This window comes from Monopterus albus, unplaced genomic scaffold, assembly GCF_001952655.1.
Source record: "Monopterus albus unplaced genomic scaffold, M_albus_1.0 scaffold19.1, whole genome shotgun sequence".
Classification (NCBI taxonomy): Eukaryota; Metazoa; Chordata; class Actinopteri; order Synbranchiformes; family Synbranchidae; genus Monopterus; species Monopterus albus.
Window position 1 is genome coordinate 1,949,878 of NW_018127899.1, and position 19,968 is coordinate 1,969,845.

The window sequence follows — 19,968 nt, forward strand, 5'->3', positions numbered from 1 at the left end:
CATCCCACCTCCCTCCCTCCCTCCCTCCCATCTCCCTACTTCCCTCCTTGTGGGGCTGAACGCTGTGCTAGAGGTGCATGCATAACATGTTCTGAACTAACACCTGTAGTCTTCAGCCAAAATGTAAGTTATTGACAGAATTTGAACATTAGTATTTTTGGATCAGCTGATTAAACTCGACTAATGTACCCAGTGTAGATCAGCAGAACCCCACTGCTGCCACCCCTGCTATGAAACTTGGGGGTTAAAAAGCTTTTCCAGTTGTTATATTTAATGTAATTTTGATCTGTTTCGGGAATCAAGCTGACACAAATTAGGATGATTCTGGAGCTGGTGTTCTTGTCACAAGTAAGCTGACCATGAGGCAAGTCTTTCAAAACGTTGCTATGGTTTTGTTCTTCTCAGCCTGGATCCTGAGGGCATGAGGTTTCTTCTGTTATAATCCTGAAAATGATGGGCAAAGCAATTTTCCTGCTACTTAAAAGTGAGGGCTTAGAATCTGAGAAGGTAGACTTACTAATGAACTAATGCTTGTCCTCAGGGACAGTTGGGGTGTAGTATCAGTAGCTGAAAGTTCATATCCGAGCTTGCCATTTGTGTCCACTCAGTCCTCTGTTCAGTTTTTTTTTTTTTTAGATTAAAATTTGATTATTTTGCTTGTAGCTTCTTTGCATGTGTTCTCTTGCAACTAACAGTATCAACATTAAAATCAGAATCTTTGTTTTTCCAGCCTCCTTTACAGTGTCAAGTTGCTCTCTGCCTTTGTAGCCATCTTTCTCTGGTCCCTCTGAGCACCTTGACCTTCGGGGGCCCTGCTGATACAGTCACTGACCTTTGACCGTCTCATCTCGGTTGCTTCTCCAGATCAAGGCCCTGACAGGCCCGAAACATGCCGGGCCGGTCCTCCTATCTATGGAGGCAATGGGGAGCTGCTGTCTCCCAGACTAGGGGCGCTGGGTGGAGGAATGGGTCTTGGGATGGATAGTGAGCTGGTGTCACCCTTGCTGATGACCCCTGTCCACATAGACCCATCCTGTCTCCATCCAGACCTGCTGACTGAGGTGCAGCACGTGGTGATCACCAGGGAGCAGCTACTACTCCACCTCAACCAGGTCATCGGCAGAGGTCAGGCTCAGACACGGTGTGGTTACTGCTTACATGGCTAATTTTTAAAATATGGCACATCGCTGGCTCTCTGTAGTGGAAAAAACCAAAAGGGATAAATGGCTTAATAATGCACAAAATGCTATTAATGTATTCATGCATGTGTACAGTATTTAATAACAATAGCTAATTTACTGAATACACTCATCCATCTATTTTATGGCAGTTTGATCCTGACAAAAGCAGCTGTAGGTGGAGATAAAGTGGGAGATGCATATTTACACTAACAGCCTGCGAACTCCAGCTTCTGACTGACTGAACAGGGATAGTTGGAAAACAAGCAGACACACTGAGTCAATCAGGGACCCTTTGTGCTTCACACACTGGACATAATGCAACCACATGCAAAATATTAATACTTAAATATAAAAGGTTTTACCTTTTTAAAAATTGATTGCCTGTTTTATCAAACCGCAAGCTTGACAAGTATAAAGAAAATCACCTCGTATTGTGCTGTTTAAGTATACGGCTCAGACCCACAGATCAAATTCAACATCAAGAGGAGAACGGCCCCAAACTCCATGTCAAAGAAAACAGCCTCCTGCCCCCACAGCTGAATTATCCCCTGAAGAAAAGAGCCTGGGTTTTGAGGCAGAATTTTAAAAGTGGTGTAGAATGATTTGTTAACAGCTAGTATTCCCAGGGTCCATTGTTGGGAATTGTAATCCAACACCTTCAGCCATCTGCGTGGACGTGATAGGAGAACGCCGCGCTCATTTTATTCCTGCACTGCCCCCAGTCTGGGACAAGCCCTCGTGTCTTAAAGAAGCAATATAATTCAATCAAACACACAATAACTCAAGGGGGGTTGGCATAAGCTGTTCGTATGTGGAGTATTAATTATAAAGCTTCATACTGGGTTACTGGAAGGGGGTGATTTAACAAGAGCGTGATGGTAACTTTAGAGAATCAGAATTAGTCACAAAGCATGAAAAATCAAACAACACACACTGAGAGTCAGTAGCAGAATCAGATGTACTTGTTTTCAAACTAGCCAGCTGTTTTCTGTGGGTCTGTGTGCTATAGTATATGTGAACTCATCTTGACAATGTGGACAGGAACATAATAATCTTATATCTGGAACTGCTGTGATCACTGAGCCAGTTGACAGAACACATGCTCTTTATTGTAATGGATTTAAGGATTTACATAATTGCATGAAACCCAAAATGGCCTGCAGTGTCTCCCTGCAAGCTAAGTGGGTAATTTAGGTGTTGCCATGCACTTGTGTCCTTTTATGGGAAAGATTTAGAAGCTGTGTTTTACTCACTTGATCTCCTGTATGAGTACACAAATCAAGAAGAAGAAGATGTGATCAGAATCAGTTTATTGGTACATATAATGTCAGTAAGTGTACTTGCACTGTCAAAATAAACATGCACGCCCTAGTCATGGTGAAATGCAGGTGATAGGGCTGCATGATCAGCAATGATGCATCAGACTTCATGTCCGCTTGGGCCACAAAAGGAAAACCTTATTATAGCGCCAACACATTTACCAAACAGTGTAGACATCTTCCAGTCAGATGTGTGTTTTATGGGCCACAGCAAAGAGAAAAGATTCAGATCCCATGTACTGTACTCCAGCTCAGTTCTGTTCTTCAAAGAAAGCAAATGGTCATGTTGGCGGTGGGAAGCTCTTGAGGATAATGTGCTTGTTGCTACAGTAAATGTTATGATTTGGACTTGCTTCCTGTTTTTGTGCTTTTATTTTGTTTTTTTCTTCCCGGTCCACTCCATCTCCTTCCCCAGCTTTACCACAGTTCCCAATCAGCTACTGTATATATACTACCTCTTTTCCTTCCGTCACTTGCTGGTCGATTCACGATGCCCTACCGGTGTGCGTAGTTGCTCTTGCCACATCCAGACGGCCCCAAGTAACATTTTTTGCACCTAACGTTCGTGCATGACGTTCTCTCGTGCCAATGGCAGCCAGCACCTTGCCCAAAACCTGGACACTCAGCTTACCTGCACCTCAACACCGAATAAGTCCACTCCTTACCTGTTCTCCGTGATGACAAGTGAGACCTCGCCTTATCTGTGACTGACTTCTGCTGTGCTCCACGACGCTGCTGGGCCAGCACCTGTACCTCTCACTAAGCTAGCTACCTGTCCCCCTCGATTACGACTTGTTCACCTCGTTGCTGACCTGATCACCTCATCGCCGATCCAGTCACCTCCCTTCCTGCAACCACGACTCACCTGGACCTCCGCCTGGGTACGCCAGCACCAGCTGAAATTCCACTCAGCCTGTCTCGTCCCCAGCTCCACTCATCCTGCCTGTACTTTTGTTACTGTTTGAACTGACTTAAACTGTTATTAAACCTTCTTCTCAATCACCTTCGCTTCTGTGTCTGCATTCTGAGTCCACTCCCTAGTTCATCCCTGATAGTAATGACACATACTGGTTGGTCATAACACCTGTAGAGAGGGAGGAGGTGTGACCCAGAACCTTGCCCCAGGTGGAACTCTTTACTGGCAGCCAGGCAGTACTCTGCAAAACATGTAAGCTACAACAAAACGAGATATTGGTTAACGTCCTGAACTGATTCTTGCCCACCAGTGTTCACCTGCTTTGCAGCTGGAGCTTGTCATGGGGAGTGAAAGTGCTGTATCTCATACATCACTAGCCAAAAATGGAGACTCCTGTAGTGTGGAGTGAGAGACTGTTTTTTTTTTTTTCTCAAAGGTCTTTACACGTTGGGACATGAGCTTTGGAACTCACTGATACTGACTAAGACATCGTGTTGTAACCTGCAGGTCACTTTGGCTGTGTGTTTCATGGAACTCTGCTTGAGCCAGATGGGCAGAAGCAACACTGTGCTGTCAAGTCCCTGAACCGTAAGTAGAAATCGCTTTGCATGTACAGGACTGTGCAACTGTCTTAAAAGTAAAAGTAAAATCAAATCAATATTTGGGGTGACAAGCTTGAAACAGCACCGCCTGCTTACAGGTTTTCCAGGTACTTGGCAGGTAGGATGATCCAGGCATCTCAGAGAACTTGTCACAGATCTTCTGTGGATCTAGGCTGTCTCAGTGTTGTTCCTGTAGTCCCAGGTTCTGTGGGGGCCACACCACCTGCTGCGGGACTCCTGCTTCTCCTAGTCTTTGAACACACAATAGTTCTTTCTGACTCTGGCTAGATGTTTGAGGTTATTGTTATGTTGCAGAATTAATATGGGATTGATCAGACACCTCCTTGATGATGTTGTGTGATGGATAAGAATCTAAATATCTAAAGTGCCTAAAACCTTACAGCGTGAAACACGGGAGGTGGAATTTTTGTACTTGGTTGAAAGCAGAGCAGTGTGTTTCATATTTATGCATGTTTCTCACATAGCCATGTGTAGCATTTTCCCTTTGCAACCTAAATTAGTTTTTTAATGCAGCACACTGGAGATGTTCAATACTTGTGTTACTACTTTAATTTACATTTGAAAGTTAAACTGGGAACTCAGTTTTTATGGGGCCCTGAAGTGAAGTCTTTCTTGTTGTCTCAAGGGGCACCAGAAACACTTAACTGGCCATTTAAAGGTTGCCAACTAACGTAGCTATATCTATATTATAACATTTACTCTGATTTTAAAACTTGCCATGTTCAATTTCAGACCTAGATGTTTTCAAAAGCAGACAGCCTTGTAAAACAATGTTTCCTGTTGAGAGCCTGAGAAGCCGTGTTTAGTTAACATGGTTCAACAAAGTGTACACATCCTCCTCAGTAGGCCCTGTGACCTGAAGGGACTTCTTATTCTTTAATAGTTAATGTATAGTTTATTCTATTTGTATTGCATACTTATTGTATGACATCACGATGCACCAATAGCAAGGGTCTCATCTCCTCAGAGCCCTGAATCCTTTGCTTGAGATGATGGAGATGAATGAGCGTCTGATGATGAGAACGGCATTAGGGTCCCAGCTAATCATGTAACCTGTCAGTTGGAGAAGGGAGATTGATGTTGGAAAGATCCACAGTCACCAGGAGCCACCAGCCACAGTGGGATGGGATGAGCACAGTCTGCTGGCCTTTAGTCCTCTGGGATTTGAGCCTTTTTATTAGGTTTAGTGATTCCCTCGGCCTCTATGCCACTGTTTTTGGTTTCCTTTTGTTTCATCTGAGACCTCACGTTGATGCCTTTATTTTAATTAAATGATTGTTATGACCTGGAGTTGAAAGGAAATGCACCAGTGACACTTTCCATACCTCCAAAATCATCATAATAATGCACTGAAAATCAAATGTCATCTCTTTCTGTCTCTGGGGTCTAACCTCGGTTGAAGGTTGCTGGTTTCTTCAGCTTCCACCTCTAAGCAGATTACATCAGACTCAGTGGGGCTAAAGTGCGGGACACCAGAGGCAGGGATCCAATTGACAAATGGGACTTTGACTTTGCCATGGGTCAGATCTGGGTGAGAGCATTCAGGGGGGGGCTCTTTTCTTATTCCACAAAGGTAGATGAGGACTGGCCTTCCCAGTGATGTCAGGACAGCAGAGTTGCTCCTTATTTTCTACTGTAGTCTGAGCAATCATAAGTCCTGCCCTCTATGCTTTTAAATTGTGATTGTTGGTTAAAAAAAAAAATGTACATGTTGTCAAAATGTTCAGTTTTTACTAGCAAATAAAAAGGCCATGTTTTTTGTGTTTACATCTACCCAGAGGGTTTAGCAAAGGTGTAACATGGCCAAGAGGTCAAACATTTGTCTTCATCAATTCAGCTGAATTGAAAACATGACAATTACTTAGGTTTTCACAGATTTTTTTTATTTATTTAATTTTTTTTTTTTTTGTACAAGGCATCACAGACCTGGAGGAGGTGTCCCAGTTCCTGAAGGAGGGGATCATCATGAAGGACTTCAGTCATCCCAATGTTCTCTCTCTTCTGGGGATCTGCCTGCCACCAGAGGGCTCACCACTGGTGGTCCTTCCCTACATGAAGCATGGTGACCTGCGCAACTTCATCCGTGACGAAGCACACGTATGGGCAGACACAAGATAAATGCATGCTTGATGTGAATTTCTGCATAAGTGACATGCTGAAATGTTAAGGAACACTGTTTAGAAAATGTATTACTTTAAGATGATGAGCATAAATCAGTTAACACAGGTGAAATAAAAATGATTTCAAACCAAGTCGGTTGCTCTGCCTCCTGCAGAACCCGACAGTGAAAGACCTGATGGGCTTTGGGCTGCAAGTGGCCAGAGGGATGGAGTATCTGGCCAGCAAGAAGTTCGTCCACCGAGACCTTGCCGCCAGGAACTGCATGTGAGTTCATATTTATTTATTCATTTATTCCTTCAGCTGGGAGGAGAAGAGAACAGAACAGATCAGAAAATAACAGAAGGCTACAGCGAGAAACTTGGTAGGACCAAGGTGAGAAGAAAAGATCATTATCAAAAATGAAAAGAAAATGAGGAGAGGAAAGAAGTACCACACAGGGAAGAGTGAATTCAGCTGTAAAGAAGAGAGTAGAATACAGTACAATAGAAAGTGACTGTTCTTTGCCCTGACAGGCTGGATGAGAACTACACAGTGAAGGTGGCAGACTTCGGCCTGGCCAGGGATGTCTATGATAAAGAATATTACAGCGTCCACAACAAGCGTGGAGTCAAGCTTCCTGTCAAATGGATGGCTCTGGAGAGTCTGCAGACACACAAGTTCACCACCAAGTCAGACGTGGTGAGGACTCAGTCACACTGTCCTAATATCCCTCCTTTACTGGCTTTATTAGACCGCAACAAAAAAGTCTTCTGAGTAACATCATAATTATGTGTTATATGATGGACAATAGTGAGCTAAGGAGTTTGTTTTATTGGTTTTCATATAGTGGTCATTTGGCGTGTTACTGTGGGAACTGATGACCCGTGGCGCTCCGCCATATTCTGATGTGAACTCCTTCGACATCACCGTGTTCCTCCTGCAGGGGAGGAGGCTCCTGCAGCCTGAATTCTGCCCTGACGCCCTGTGAGTGCACGCACACACATTTTCAACTCCTTCACTTACTTTAGTGAAGCAACACAGCTCAGTTACTAATATACTGAAGAGCTGCACTTAAATACATGATGAAGAGAGAGGGAGAGCCTGGTATCAGGAGAGAGCAGCAGGGAACCACAGTGAAGGTGAGAGAGCTGTATAAGCAACAGAAGTCATAAATAAAAACCACAAGTTTAGGCCATCTATCATCTTCAGTGAGCGTCTAAAACACACTCACGGCCTCCTCAGCCATGTGTTACATCTCATCACAGCTGTGGGTCAAACAAACCCATTTACCATGCTAAACTACTAAACACAAAGCAAGTTTGAAATGGAAATTCAGTGCCATATACTATTTCTTTTGTATTTGTCTCTCTTTCTTGCTGCTGTGTAAGCGCATGTTGCTGTGGTAGTTAAGTGCTGTTGCACTTAAAGTTCACCCGTCAGTTTTGGCAGTGCTCAGATGAGCTTTTTTCTTGAATTTTCTGTCAGCACAGTACACGTTTTTTTTTTTTAGCTTTTCTTTGGATCTGTTCACACTGGAGTTTGGCAGGCAAAACCTGCTGACATGATGTGGCGAAACCAAATAGATGCAACATGATCAATACTTGGACAGTTTCAGGTGAACACAGTCCTGCTTTCCTCTGGAGACTGAGCAGCCTCTATTTTGTGAAAGTCATCAGTGACAGAATCAAAATGTCCATCAGATCACAGGAAAGTACTTTAATGTCAGTAAAGCGCCTAATTGTCTTTATCCACTGAAGTATGGAATACTGCGAAACAAATGCCAAGTGTGAGCTCATACATTACATGTAACAGTATTGCGTACACTGTATGTGTGTAGTGTGTGTAGCAACTGGAGTTTCAGTGAGGGAGGCTGAGGCTCAAACTTCCCAGGTTGTAAATTAAACCGACATGAGGAGGTGATGCACATCTGCAAACATTCTTGCAATTCTTTACTCCTGATTGTTCACAGGGTGTGATGGTGATAGCACTTTCTGGCAGATACTTTGGACATGTGGTAATGGGCCCATTTCTAACAATCATAGGGTCACTCTGCTGACAGTTAAGAGGTTTGCTGCAAAACAATAAAAATGAGGCACCTTTGATTGCTAACATGGAAGCCAGACTTAAATTTGTGACCCATAACAATAACCTAAAGTAGATTTCCAAGCTTACTGAGTGATGGAATTAAAAATTAATGGAAACTGTAGCATTTTTGAATGATAAAGTTGAAAACAAAGTTTCCAGGTTCAGTGTGTGGCTAAGAGATGGTTGGTTGTTACATGGAGAGGCAGAACTTCAAGCTGCTTAGTACACGAGTCTAAAAAAGAAATTAAAAACAAGATGTTTAACAACCGAAACAGCAAATTTTGATGCTAACTTGAAAAACGTCACAAGGTTCTAGACTCCAGTGTAACAAATTGAAATTATTTTTCTCTAACCCATAGTACAAAACCCAAAAACATTCCATTTATAACAATATAAAACAGGGAAAAACAATAAATACGCAAATTATAGAAGCTGGAAAAAGTAAATGTTTTGCATTTTTTCTTTATTTAAATTATTAAATTAAATTAACTAATCTGGCTCCACCTCCAAACTCCATGTTGAGGTTTACTTAGGTTTATTTGATTGCATCTAGCCCTTGTATCAAGTTTGAAGGTACCTACTGGAAGTTATCAAGACAAAAGACTCTTCAACTAAATTTAATGTAATGTCATGTATTTAGTATATTTTCCATTAGTGTAGGATTGAAATATACAAACCACAGCAGCTGCAGCCAAGCACTGAACGTCCTGTTTCCTCCTCTGGTGTCTCCTGCCTGATGTCTGTTCTGACTCCTCTCCTCTCCCCCAGCTACACGGTGATGATCGAGTGCTGGCATCCAAAGCCGGAGCGGCGGCCATCTTTCTCCGAGTTGGTGTCGCGCATCTCCGCCATCTTTTCCAGCTTCAGCGGGGAGCACTACGTCCTGCTTAACACCACCTATGTTAACATCAACAAGATGAGCCCGTACCCCTCCCTCCTTGCCTCCTCCTCCACGACCAACACTTCCTCCTCGTTGTCTTTCTCATCTGAGCCCTCCACTTCCACATCCCTGCCATCACAATCACCCCTCTTTTGTCAAGTGGAGCGAGACTGCTGCACCTGAAGGAGGGAAAGGGTGGCAGGTGGAAAAGGACTCAGACATTGAGAAAAGTAGCAAAGAAGAAGCAGTGAGGGGATGAAGAACAAGTGTGTGCACTTGCCAAACACTGGACACTGTATCTTTGTGTTTTTGGAGTTTTGACTGTTCGCTCATTGTACATAGATCCTCAACCTTTGACCTAGTCAAACGTTGCCAAACAGCAGTGGTCTCTGTGAACTGTAGGGTTGACCTTACTGACTTCCACCAACTGTGTCCTCCACCCCAGGGAGCTAGAGGTCAGCCTTCCTGCATCTTCTACAAGACAATTACAAGGCACAGGAATGACTCCTTGCAGATCTCCACTGGACAAAGCAACTGTCACAGAAGCACAGCACCATTTGTCATTGTTTCAGTGACCGCTGTCCTCACACATGCAGGGTGGATTTCATGTTCCTGCTCTCTTCTGGGTGGCCTGTGCTTCTATATGTGGATGTGGCTGGGACCTTTTCGCTGTTTTGTAATGTGGAAGTTTGATAAATGACCATGTATTGTGTCAAATGAAACATTTCATACCTCCACACACCATAAACCAGACCATATGTCACCCTTGTATGCCAGAGAGACAATGAAGCCTGCTATGATAGATTTTTCTGCCTTAGGTGAGTAAACCTAAGCTGGAAGTCGATGATGGCAGGTAAGAGGGGAAGGGTAGTGTCGGTGTCATAAGGGATACGTGAAAAACCAAACCTGCTGCCTGTGTGCAGTTCACTGGATGCTTTATTTGTAGAATTATCTTTAGACAGTTAGCCTTTAACATGCTTGGAAAAGACATCTCTGTCTGACTCACTGTGCAAAATCCCCAGATGTTTCAAAGTGAAAAGGGTTAGGAACGCCTTTTATCCTTTTTGTTTTAAAGCCTGACACGTCACCGTCTTGTCAAAACACTACAACTATGACAGCATGCACACGCTTGAAAGGTTTGATGTTGTCTTGGAAAGAAGGAGAGCCAGTGAGAGACAAGTTCTGGGCATTTTTTTGTTGGCTGATGAAGTGTTTGTTTTTTTTGTATGGCAGATCTGTGCTTGTTTTATAGAGCTCACATTTTACTGACAGAGAACATGCTGATCCAGACAAAATGATATGCCTAGACAGAGGGCATGGGGACTTGCAGCCAGGACATTTTTTACTCATTTCATTCATTTAACCAGAACCTGAACATTTTCTCATCTTTATCGATTTGTCAATGAAAAACTTTGGTTAAAATTTGAACAACAAGCTTGTTGTCTCCTAAAGGTTTCACAAAGATGTTCAACTTTTACCTCAGAGGTGACAGCCGTGTATCGCTGTATCTCTACGTACGACCACTGAGGATTAAGTCATTATGAAGAAACACGCCAATGTTAAAAGACAAGTGGGCATATTTTGTTTAGTTTATCTAGAAATGATGCAGAATTTAAGTTTTTGACCATTTTCACAACCATGTTACAGGGTTAGATTTATAGATGTTGTTGTCCGACCCTTTAAGTCATGCTTCCATTCATTTTACTCTAATATAAAAATCTTTTACAAGCTTCGTGAAACATTCTTGAGTTGTGTAATCTATCACTGAAGGTTTGCCTTGTCTGCATTGTGTTGTAATACAGGTAAAGTAGACTGTGTGTACTGCATTACTTTATGATGTAAAGTGGGGTTGTGCCAGTTGATGATCATATGGATTACTGACTATTGAATGGACAGTTGCCAATATCTGACTGATATTAAGATGTTTGTGGGGGAGCTGGGACAAATTTTATTCACAAAATGTTTGAAATTCATTTTGCTGCAGTAGTAATGACCTACATATGTGTTCAATATTTCTAACTACATAAAGGTCTCTTCCTCCTCTGTGTTTTCTATATGTGATATAATGTGGTGGATTACACAGCTCAAGATTCAACAGTCTGCAAAAAGATTTTTGTACAGTACACAAAATGGCGGGTGAGCTAATGGGTTTCTGGAACACTACAAAAAAAATGCATCCAGTTTTCTAAAACAGCAGCCTGAATGAGAGTGTGGCTGGCTGTGATGTAAACACAATGTGTGGTAACTGGGCTAAAATGCAGGCTACTAGTGTGGTCGATGCCCACTTCTCTGCTCTGTTGCAGATTGTTTTTATGTGAATGGCTGCTGATGTGACTGGGCCATTGTTGGACAGATATGAATGTTTGCTATGACAAGAAAATTGCTGTACTATATTTTTGTACTGGTGATGAACCTCTTCTTTTTTTTTTTTTCCTAGTGCAACGAACAAAGCCACGTAATCATTTTGTTTTCAGGACAAACCACTGCCATTTTGTAAATCCAGAGAAGGGGTCATAGCGATCTGTCTGCAGCACGCAGAGCTGCGCCTCTGATCAGTGAACACGTGGATGGATGTTTAGTTTCTGATCATTACTGCTACATCACAGTGGAAACAACAGAGTTGAACGATCATGTGATTCTGCACCACTTTGTCTGTGCTTAAGGCTGACTGTTCTGTGTGTGTGTCTGTGCATGATTTTGTCTATAAAAAACCTGAAGGTACATGTTTTTATGTGATGTCAAATGAACTTTGTCAGCGTAATAAAGCTATACTATCAGAGTTGACACCTGCTGCTGCATGTACTTTAAGACAAACAGCTGCTGTGCTGACAAACGGCAGACAAAGCAAGATTATTAAATTACTACCTGCTCCCACTGTTTATTCCTGCATCACACTTTCCATATGTTGAGTATTGTGCAGCCACTATTGACTCAAAAAAGTCCTTTCCCTGGGTAAACACTTCATACGTGCACAACACCTTGGGGACATAGTCATTGTGTTTTGTGTCTGCCTTTGTTCACAGACATTTGCCCTTTTTGTTTCCAGCCACCTCTGACCCCTCACCTTGAGTTCCCCTCTCTTAATTTGATCCTTATTAGTACTGCAGTCTAGACTTTCCCCTCACTCTGCCTAACTGAGCCTTCAGGACAGGTTGGCTTTACCAGTTGCTTAGTGACTCAGGAGTCCATATATGTTCTCAATTACAAGAGTTACATCTAATGAGCATGAGAAAGGTCATAACTTTTGTACTATATTTTAAGAAATTCTTGGTTTTGAACACTGACGTATGTACGATCGACATGGCACCACCACTTCCTCCCACTATGCAAAAATGAAGCCAAACTATTGTGACTACGGTGGCGACCAGAAGTGGACTGACAGCATCAGGACCACCAATCAAAGATGTCAAATCAACCTAAATACACCTCTTGTTGTATCATCAGATAACATTAAAAACAAACTTTGCTTTGCAATGGCTTCACTTCTGGGAGCAGTCGTGGCATCCATATTTTATACGGTTGATGGTTTTGAAAGACCAAACTCCACATGTTATCCATGTAGCACATAAGCATAATGAACCATTGCCACATTTAGGACATAACAGAAAACAGAAGAAGACTTTGCTATGTATTTTTCATACTGTGTGCCACTAAGTGACATTGTTGCTTCACAGCATAAAAGTGAATTGTATTCTGGCAAAAGTCTAGATTCTATTGTTCCAGTAAAAGATGGCCTATTTTGAATATCACACCAAGATATTCGGATTAAAATGACACACAGGATATTGGTGTTTGAAAATGAGCGAAAAGATAAGACTTTGCAGACAGCCAGAAATGCAAACCTCAGTGCTTTCACAATATCTGTCATTACTTTGGAATAATTACTCAGAGTCCTGGCAAAATACATATACAAGTGTTAGACAAATCACAGCATGCATAGTGTAAAGAAACAAGAGTAGAAAAAGGGAAGCACTGGAACCTGATCTAATGATATATTTTTTTGCAAGTGAGTAATATAGCCCCTTTGTATTTGTATTCATTTCCATGTTATTTTAATGAAATAAAAATTGGTGACAAGTCTGAAAAGTCTTTTAATGCTTTTAAAACAGGGCTTTTCTGTGACTCAGCTTGAGGACCGCTGCTGTGTGGTCGATAGACTGGATGGCCACTGTGTTAATTCTGAAGGTCACCTTGGCTTTTCAAAATTGTATATGTTTGCATCAATATGATTATGTGCAAATAATTAATTCATGGAAATGTGTTTTTTTTAAAAGTGCATATTGAATGCATGGGGAGCGATCACCTGCAACGCTGTCATAGACCACCACAGGACTGCGGACCTTTACAAACACTTTGTGTGCTAATTTCTTTCTAAGTCAGTTTTGTTTATATAGGCTAAATTCACAAATCACAAACTTGCTTTAAAGTTCTTCAAAACCCGTTTGACATATAACACCTCCTTGATTCAGATCAGCACAAACTCAAGAAAAACTAATCCCATACGATCGTTTAAAGTTACTTCTCGATGTCAGTTGTCATTTTCTTGCTATCTTCCACCCCAGGTCAGAACACTCATTAATTCAGTCTAAACCATAGCAACTCAATGTTTGGTTCTTTATTTTGACTGCTAGTTTTAATTCCTTTCCACGAAGCATTAATATGCCTTCAAAATATTAAAATTTGGCTTTCTCAAACCTGCAGGCTGACAGAGGTGCAGACAGAGGAGAGAAGGCAGCTGTGCTGGACTTTTCCAGGACCTCAGGAGAACATCGACTTGATCTTAAAACAACTATGATGCATTATCTGTGTCCTTAAATTATCCTAGTAAAATCCATGTTAAGCCTCAGCTACCTTGAGCATGAGGCATGTCTGTCTTTGCATCTCACTCTAAGCAGCCATCTCTCTCCTGCCACATCAGGCTTGTCTCGTCTTTCACCCCACTTCACCCTCAACCCGTCTCTCAGCCGCCTCCAGTGCTTCTGCTCTCCTCTGTTCACGAGTTGAAAGCTGTGTTTTGACACACTGAAACCTAACTTATGCTTTAAACAGCTTTGATTTGTGCACAAAAACTGTTTATACTACTTAACTGTGTCAATTTCAGACAATGCTGCTGTATTCAAATGGAATGCAATATTAATTTCTTAACAGGTTTAGTGGTTATTTACAAACACTGACAAAAGGTTTCTAATAACAGCTTAATAACATTTATGGAGATGTTACATGGTAGCATAAGCAAATTAACACTGCTAGTCAGCCTCTCCACTCTCTCTTCCTACTTGCCTCTTAAGTCAGTGCACCAGGAGCCGCCTTTTGTAAGTGATACATACTACAAACATGGCCACACACATGTTCAAAGAGTGGACAGGTGTGGCAGTTGATAGCTTCATGGTAAAAAGCCAAACTGGATGCAGGTTTTTGAATGGGAGTCATCAGGTGAGTCATCAGTATCAGGATGCATATCAGTGGGACCCCTGTGTTGACTCACCTTCACACGCATGCATATAGCACACACGTGTGCAAGCCTGTACATGTCCATATTAAAACAATAGTCTACCTACAAAATAACTTTTCAGTAACACTACTACATTTCCCTAATTTTTTCTTGCAGCTGCAGTAACTTGTTATGTATATTCAGGTTTGTTGGATGTTGAGGAGACTTTTAGTCTTTAGAAAAGATCAAACTCCAAAAACACTGCCCTGATGCAGCTCAATGGCATTTTTTGTTAGATCCTCCCTGGTAGATAAATCTCAAGACTTCTCCAGGCTTTCTGTCATAAATTAGTAGTCTCTAAATCTAAATAGAGATAATCCTGATGACATCATCTAGGTTACTTTTGCAGCATTTTGGAAAAGTTTGTCCAAAGTAACAAAAGACATTATAAAACTAGTTTCACAGAGTGAAATCAAATGGCACCACTCAGTGTGACTCCAAACTTGAATTATGCTTCAAGAGTGGTTTGTACATTCTATAGTCATTTACATACATGTGCTGTCATCACAACTTATCATCTGAATCACATAGTACTTAATAGTATCTGGGTATCACACACACACACACACACACACACACAGTGTCCCAACAGTACCATTCTGAGTCAACTTATACTCCTTTAACTCTTAATGAAGGTTTGACCTGGGAGGGGAAAAAGGAGGTAGATGGCACCAGGTGATAAACCCCCCCACCTTTGCTGCTTTCATTAAGATTTCCCATCAGATCTGTATCAGGATGAAACTAACTTCAGGCTGTGGGGGGAGTAGACCAAGCTACAACCAAAGGCAATTTTTTTCAGCTATAGCATGACTTTTGTATTTTCCTTCACAATGATTCATCATAGTGTTTCCAGGTGATGAACATTTCACCTTGTCTCACACTTATCTTTTTTGCTTAAACACTATTTATCAAGACCTGTCTTCAACAAGTCAAATGTGGGCTCTTTTTCACCTTCAGTCACCACATGTGTGCATGAGTGAGGTTTAAATCCATAATTCAGCATATGGTTCTGTGTACTTCAGAATGAGCGCATCTTAAATTCTGACCTATGGGCTTGTTGACTAAAGGATCCAGTCTCCTTGAAGGTAACCATGTCTTATTACATCACCCTGGAGATGAGTTCAGTCCACCTGTGTTGTATATTTGGGAATTCAAAGTCATTAGAATCTTTTGCAATGTTACATTCTTAGATGTTCATTCATTCATTCATTTTCTACCACTTAATCCCTGAGCGGGGTCACGGGGGGGTATGGGCAATTTAGAGACACCAATCAACCTAAGCTGCATGTCTTTGGACTGTGGGAGGAAGCCGGAGTACCCAGAGAGAACCCACGCAAGCACTGCGCCACCGTGCTGCCTCATTCTTAGATGTGACAGAGGATATTAATTAAAAGACTACAACTTTTTTATTTTCATGGTATTTTGAAGGGAACCATCATATATACACTTTTTAGCACAGGACAAATTTAGCATCAAACAATCATGTCATCATGACTTACATGTTGCTGAGAAGTCACTGAAATGTGAACTTAAATCCTGAGATTTCTCATTGACTACCCAGTTTGGTTTTAAGCTTTCCTCATCGGAATAACTCCACAATCACTCACACAAAAATGTAACTGCCGTGAATGGACTGATAATCAGGACTGGGGGCGCTGGTGTACCGAGAAATTCCAGGGGAGTGTAATCACAGCCAGACTGGCGTTGAAAAGCCATATCTGTGGCTTAGAGTGGCACTGGAGTCCCAGAAGGCCTTGTGCATGGCTGAAAATGGGGTTGTGCTTTCCTTATAAACCAGTGGGTCTCAAATTTTTCAGCCAGAAATAAGTTCAAGTGTTTTGTACCCACACACTTGTAAAGCAATAACATAAAAAGAGATTAGCAAATAACTAAAAAACACATAATAATACTCTAAAAAATGTTTCAATGAGCATGTAGATTACAAAACTAGTTGTAACCTGATTACATAAAGCTGCAATTAACCCCATACCATTTTTATAACATTAACACAAGTAAGTTAGAATTGTGCACAAGATGGGGTATAGGGATCACACAAATGTAGTTTTCATACAGTCTAAATTGTTAAAATTTTTTGATTTAGTGGAATATAAGACCGTGGTGTTTATGTATAAAGCCAGGAACGACTTATTACCTGGTGGAATCCAAAAGTTATTTGATGAAAGGGAAGGAGGATATAATTTAAGGGGTCAGTTAAATCTAAAAGTTCATGCTATACGTACAACCAAAAAAAGATTTTGCATTTCTATAAGTGGGGTCAAATTATGGAATAATTTAAGTGTGCTCTGTTTTAAATTTTCTGTATATTACTTGTCTGGTGAAGAAGAGAATTACCTATGTAGAGATACTGCTTGCAGCCAATGATGCATGAAATTTTTTGTATAAGATGATGTTATGGGGTAGGACTGGATAAGTCTGACTTCTTCCTACTCCATTCAAACATGTACTAGGTATAAGCAAACTGATTCTGGATTAGCATTGGTTGGATTTGTGTAATTATGTGTGTGTTGATGTCATTGTTCTGCATGTTTGAAAGAATAAATCAAATCAAATCAAATCAAATCAAGATCCTTTCAGGATCTTACAGTTCCCACAAACCAGTTTCTATCTGCTGATCAGGACTTTTATATAAATACAAGTGCTCCAGAACCTGCAAATAAGTGGACCTTGGTTTGAGATTTATTTATTTATTTATTTACTTGCCACCTGCTATTTCCAGGCTGATGCTGATGTTTAGCAGGTATAACGTTTTTAGGAGTTTAGGATGTTAGCATGCTAACACTTGCTAATAGCAGTGAAGCTGAGGCTGATGGGAACATTATGAATTCTGAAAGTATTTAGTCATGAACCAGAATTGTAAGTACTGGACACATTCACAGTTTTGATGCCAGAACCAGACAGATAACTAAAAGATCACCAATGTTATTACGATTCATCATGAGGGGGGCATGGCCTGAACCAAAGGACAAGTGAAAACTTTGACCTGTCGGTGGTGCCACAGGAAAAGTCAGAGGCCTTTAGGATTCATCCTTTGGGAGCCACAGATATCTGTAGCATTCCTAGCATACCTGTGTCATTTTATAACTGCCAAAAAACACATCCTGACTTCACTCAGTTTTCTATGTGCAGGTTTAAATGAATGTTCATCAGTGCAAACTCTCATCCATTTGCATTGCTGCTTCCTGTATTTCAACACAGCAGCTATTGAACTGGCACAAAGCAGACTACACCAGATACAGTCAGAAGGTGTGGATGTACGGTCTCTGTCATCCTGATGGCACTGCCTCCGTAGACTTTGATGCACTGCCAAGAAACATTTCTCACACTGATACTCAGATGGCTGGAGAACAGAGAGAGACACAATCACTCAGTGTGATATAGCTAAAATGATACTCACACACAAAAGTTGTGCTACTTTTTATATCTTAGCACTTTGTCATTCTGCATCTTTAATACCTCATCTTTTTATAATCTTTTGGAAGATTTTTGTCAAAGTGGGAGCAGTGTAATAAGTATCTGAGGTGACTAACCAGTGGCTGGGGGTTAGTCACAGAGCGGACCTCTTTCACATGCAAACTTCTCAGTGTTCCCTTTGGTCCCCAGAGGTGATGAGTAGCTCCAGTGTCGACACAATGGCAGCACTGCAGGCCATTCAAGTTCAAGGCAGATTACAGAGCTTTTAAAATTCCCTGGTTTGATCCTCTACCATACTTCATTATCCCAAATTTGAAGCCACACAATTACCCAGCTGCTGGCGGGGCCCTCTCTGAGAAGGAAGACAAAAAAAGACTGATAATTTGGGGCTTCATAAATCATAAGTTCAGTATCTGAGCACAACGAAGCTTTAAACAAACCAGCCAAGGCTGTTTTGCTATGATAACATTGTTGTGTAACGTCTTCATTTCACTCCCTGCTGTTGCCCTGTAATAATGTTACAACATAATAAAGTGGTAATATGAGTACTGAAGTGACCCCACCAAAACAAACACAACAATACAGTGTTGGCATCGTATGAATACTGAGTCTTTTCAAGGGATAGATCAGTTACAATCATAGAGGGAAAGGCAAAGGGGAAAGCAATGAGGAAGAAGTCAGCCGCCAGGCAGCAGTGTAGTTTGGTGTGCTCATTTTGTAGCTTGGTGGAGGCTTACTGTACTAGTTACTTCACAAATCTACCTGTGGATAACAACCTTGTTAGAAAACCAGAGATACCTGAAAAATGTTTTCATGTTTAGCAGTAGGCATTTTAGTAATATTATAGTAGCAGCGGATTGTAGGGTACAGTGTTACAGCATTCTCTTGTTCTACTCCAAAACACTCTAAATGGCAGCATGAGAAAATTCAACTCAGGTGAGAGGCAAATTAGCCAGTTAGCTAATGAGCTAAATAGTCAATAGTCACATTTACTGCAACCTGAGGAAGAAAATAACAAAGTCTGTTACTCGCGTACTATATCAATGTACAATTAGATACTTGCACTGTACCTGAATATGTTAAGTTTATGCTATTTTATAATTCAGTTTTTCTAGTTTTCAGTCAAATTTCCACCAAGTTCAGGTTTTATTTATGGTAAAAGGTGGGGTTAAGCTGGTAATCACAGGTAATGTTGGGATAGGCTTCGGGAAATGATCGTGCAATGTCCCCAAAAGGGACAAGGACAAACTAATAATATTTTTGTTTGTTTCTGTACATGTGAAACTGGAAGATGCAACAAGCAACATATTGATTAAAATAATCTAATGAGCCAGACTTCCTTCTACCTAAAGAGAACCTCCTGCAGCTAACAGTCACTCCACCCTCCACCATCTGTGATAATAGATCTGGTTTTCTGACTGTTGCTCTGGCTCCATGTGGCTGTGGGGGGGGGGTTGTATTAGGTATTAAGTTACATATTATCTTTTTTTTTGGTTGAAATTGTGAAAGTGAATGAGTCAGACACTGAAACTGATGATATTCCTCAAGGAAACCTTACTAGCTTTAGAAAATAGTCTTAGCTCACCATCTAGTGGTGAAGACCATGGTCTGTACAATGTGGCATCTATGTAGTTTTTTGTGACTACAAAAAAAGACACACCTTAAACATTCAATTGTCTTCATGTGTGGAAGAGGAATGCTTTCTTTCAACTAATGCTAATCATCTAATGCTGATGTGCCCTGATAAATTTAATTGGCATGATGTTTGATCCTGCAGCTATCAGGTGTAAATGTAAGGGGCTACTGTATATGCATGCTCAGTCAGACTGTGTTTGACAAAAGAAGCTCAATACTGATAATCATAAATCTAATATGAAACTAAAACTTCTTAATGTGTACTGACAGGTGATAAAAAGTATAAGATGCATTCTGACTTGACAC

At 41.2% G+C, this 19,968-nt stretch overlaps 1 protein-coding gene across 1 annotated transcript in view; it reads left to right on the forward strand.

Moving 5' to 3' along the window:
• The window catches only part of met (MET proto-oncogene, receptor tyrosine kinase), a 63,568-nt gene extending 51,585 nt beyond the window's left edge, over positions 1-11,983 (forward strand). The window contains exons 16-22 of the mRNA XM_020593453.1: positions 859-1,125; positions 3,924-4,004; positions 5,955-6,136; positions 6,315-6,424; positions 6,673-6,838; positions 6,987-7,123; positions 8,993-11,983. Coding sequence (XP_020449109.1) covers positions 859-1,125; positions 3,924-4,004; positions 5,955-6,136; positions 6,315-6,424; positions 6,673-6,838; positions 6,987-7,123; positions 8,993-9,287 — 1,238 coding nt within the window. The 3' untranslated portion in view covers positions 9,288-11,983. The remainder of the gene's footprint in view (positions 1-858; positions 1,126-3,923; positions 4,005-5,954; positions 6,137-6,314; positions 6,425-6,672; positions 6,839-6,986; positions 7,124-8,992) is intronic.
• Positions 11,984-19,968: the final 7,985 nt, after the last annotated feature.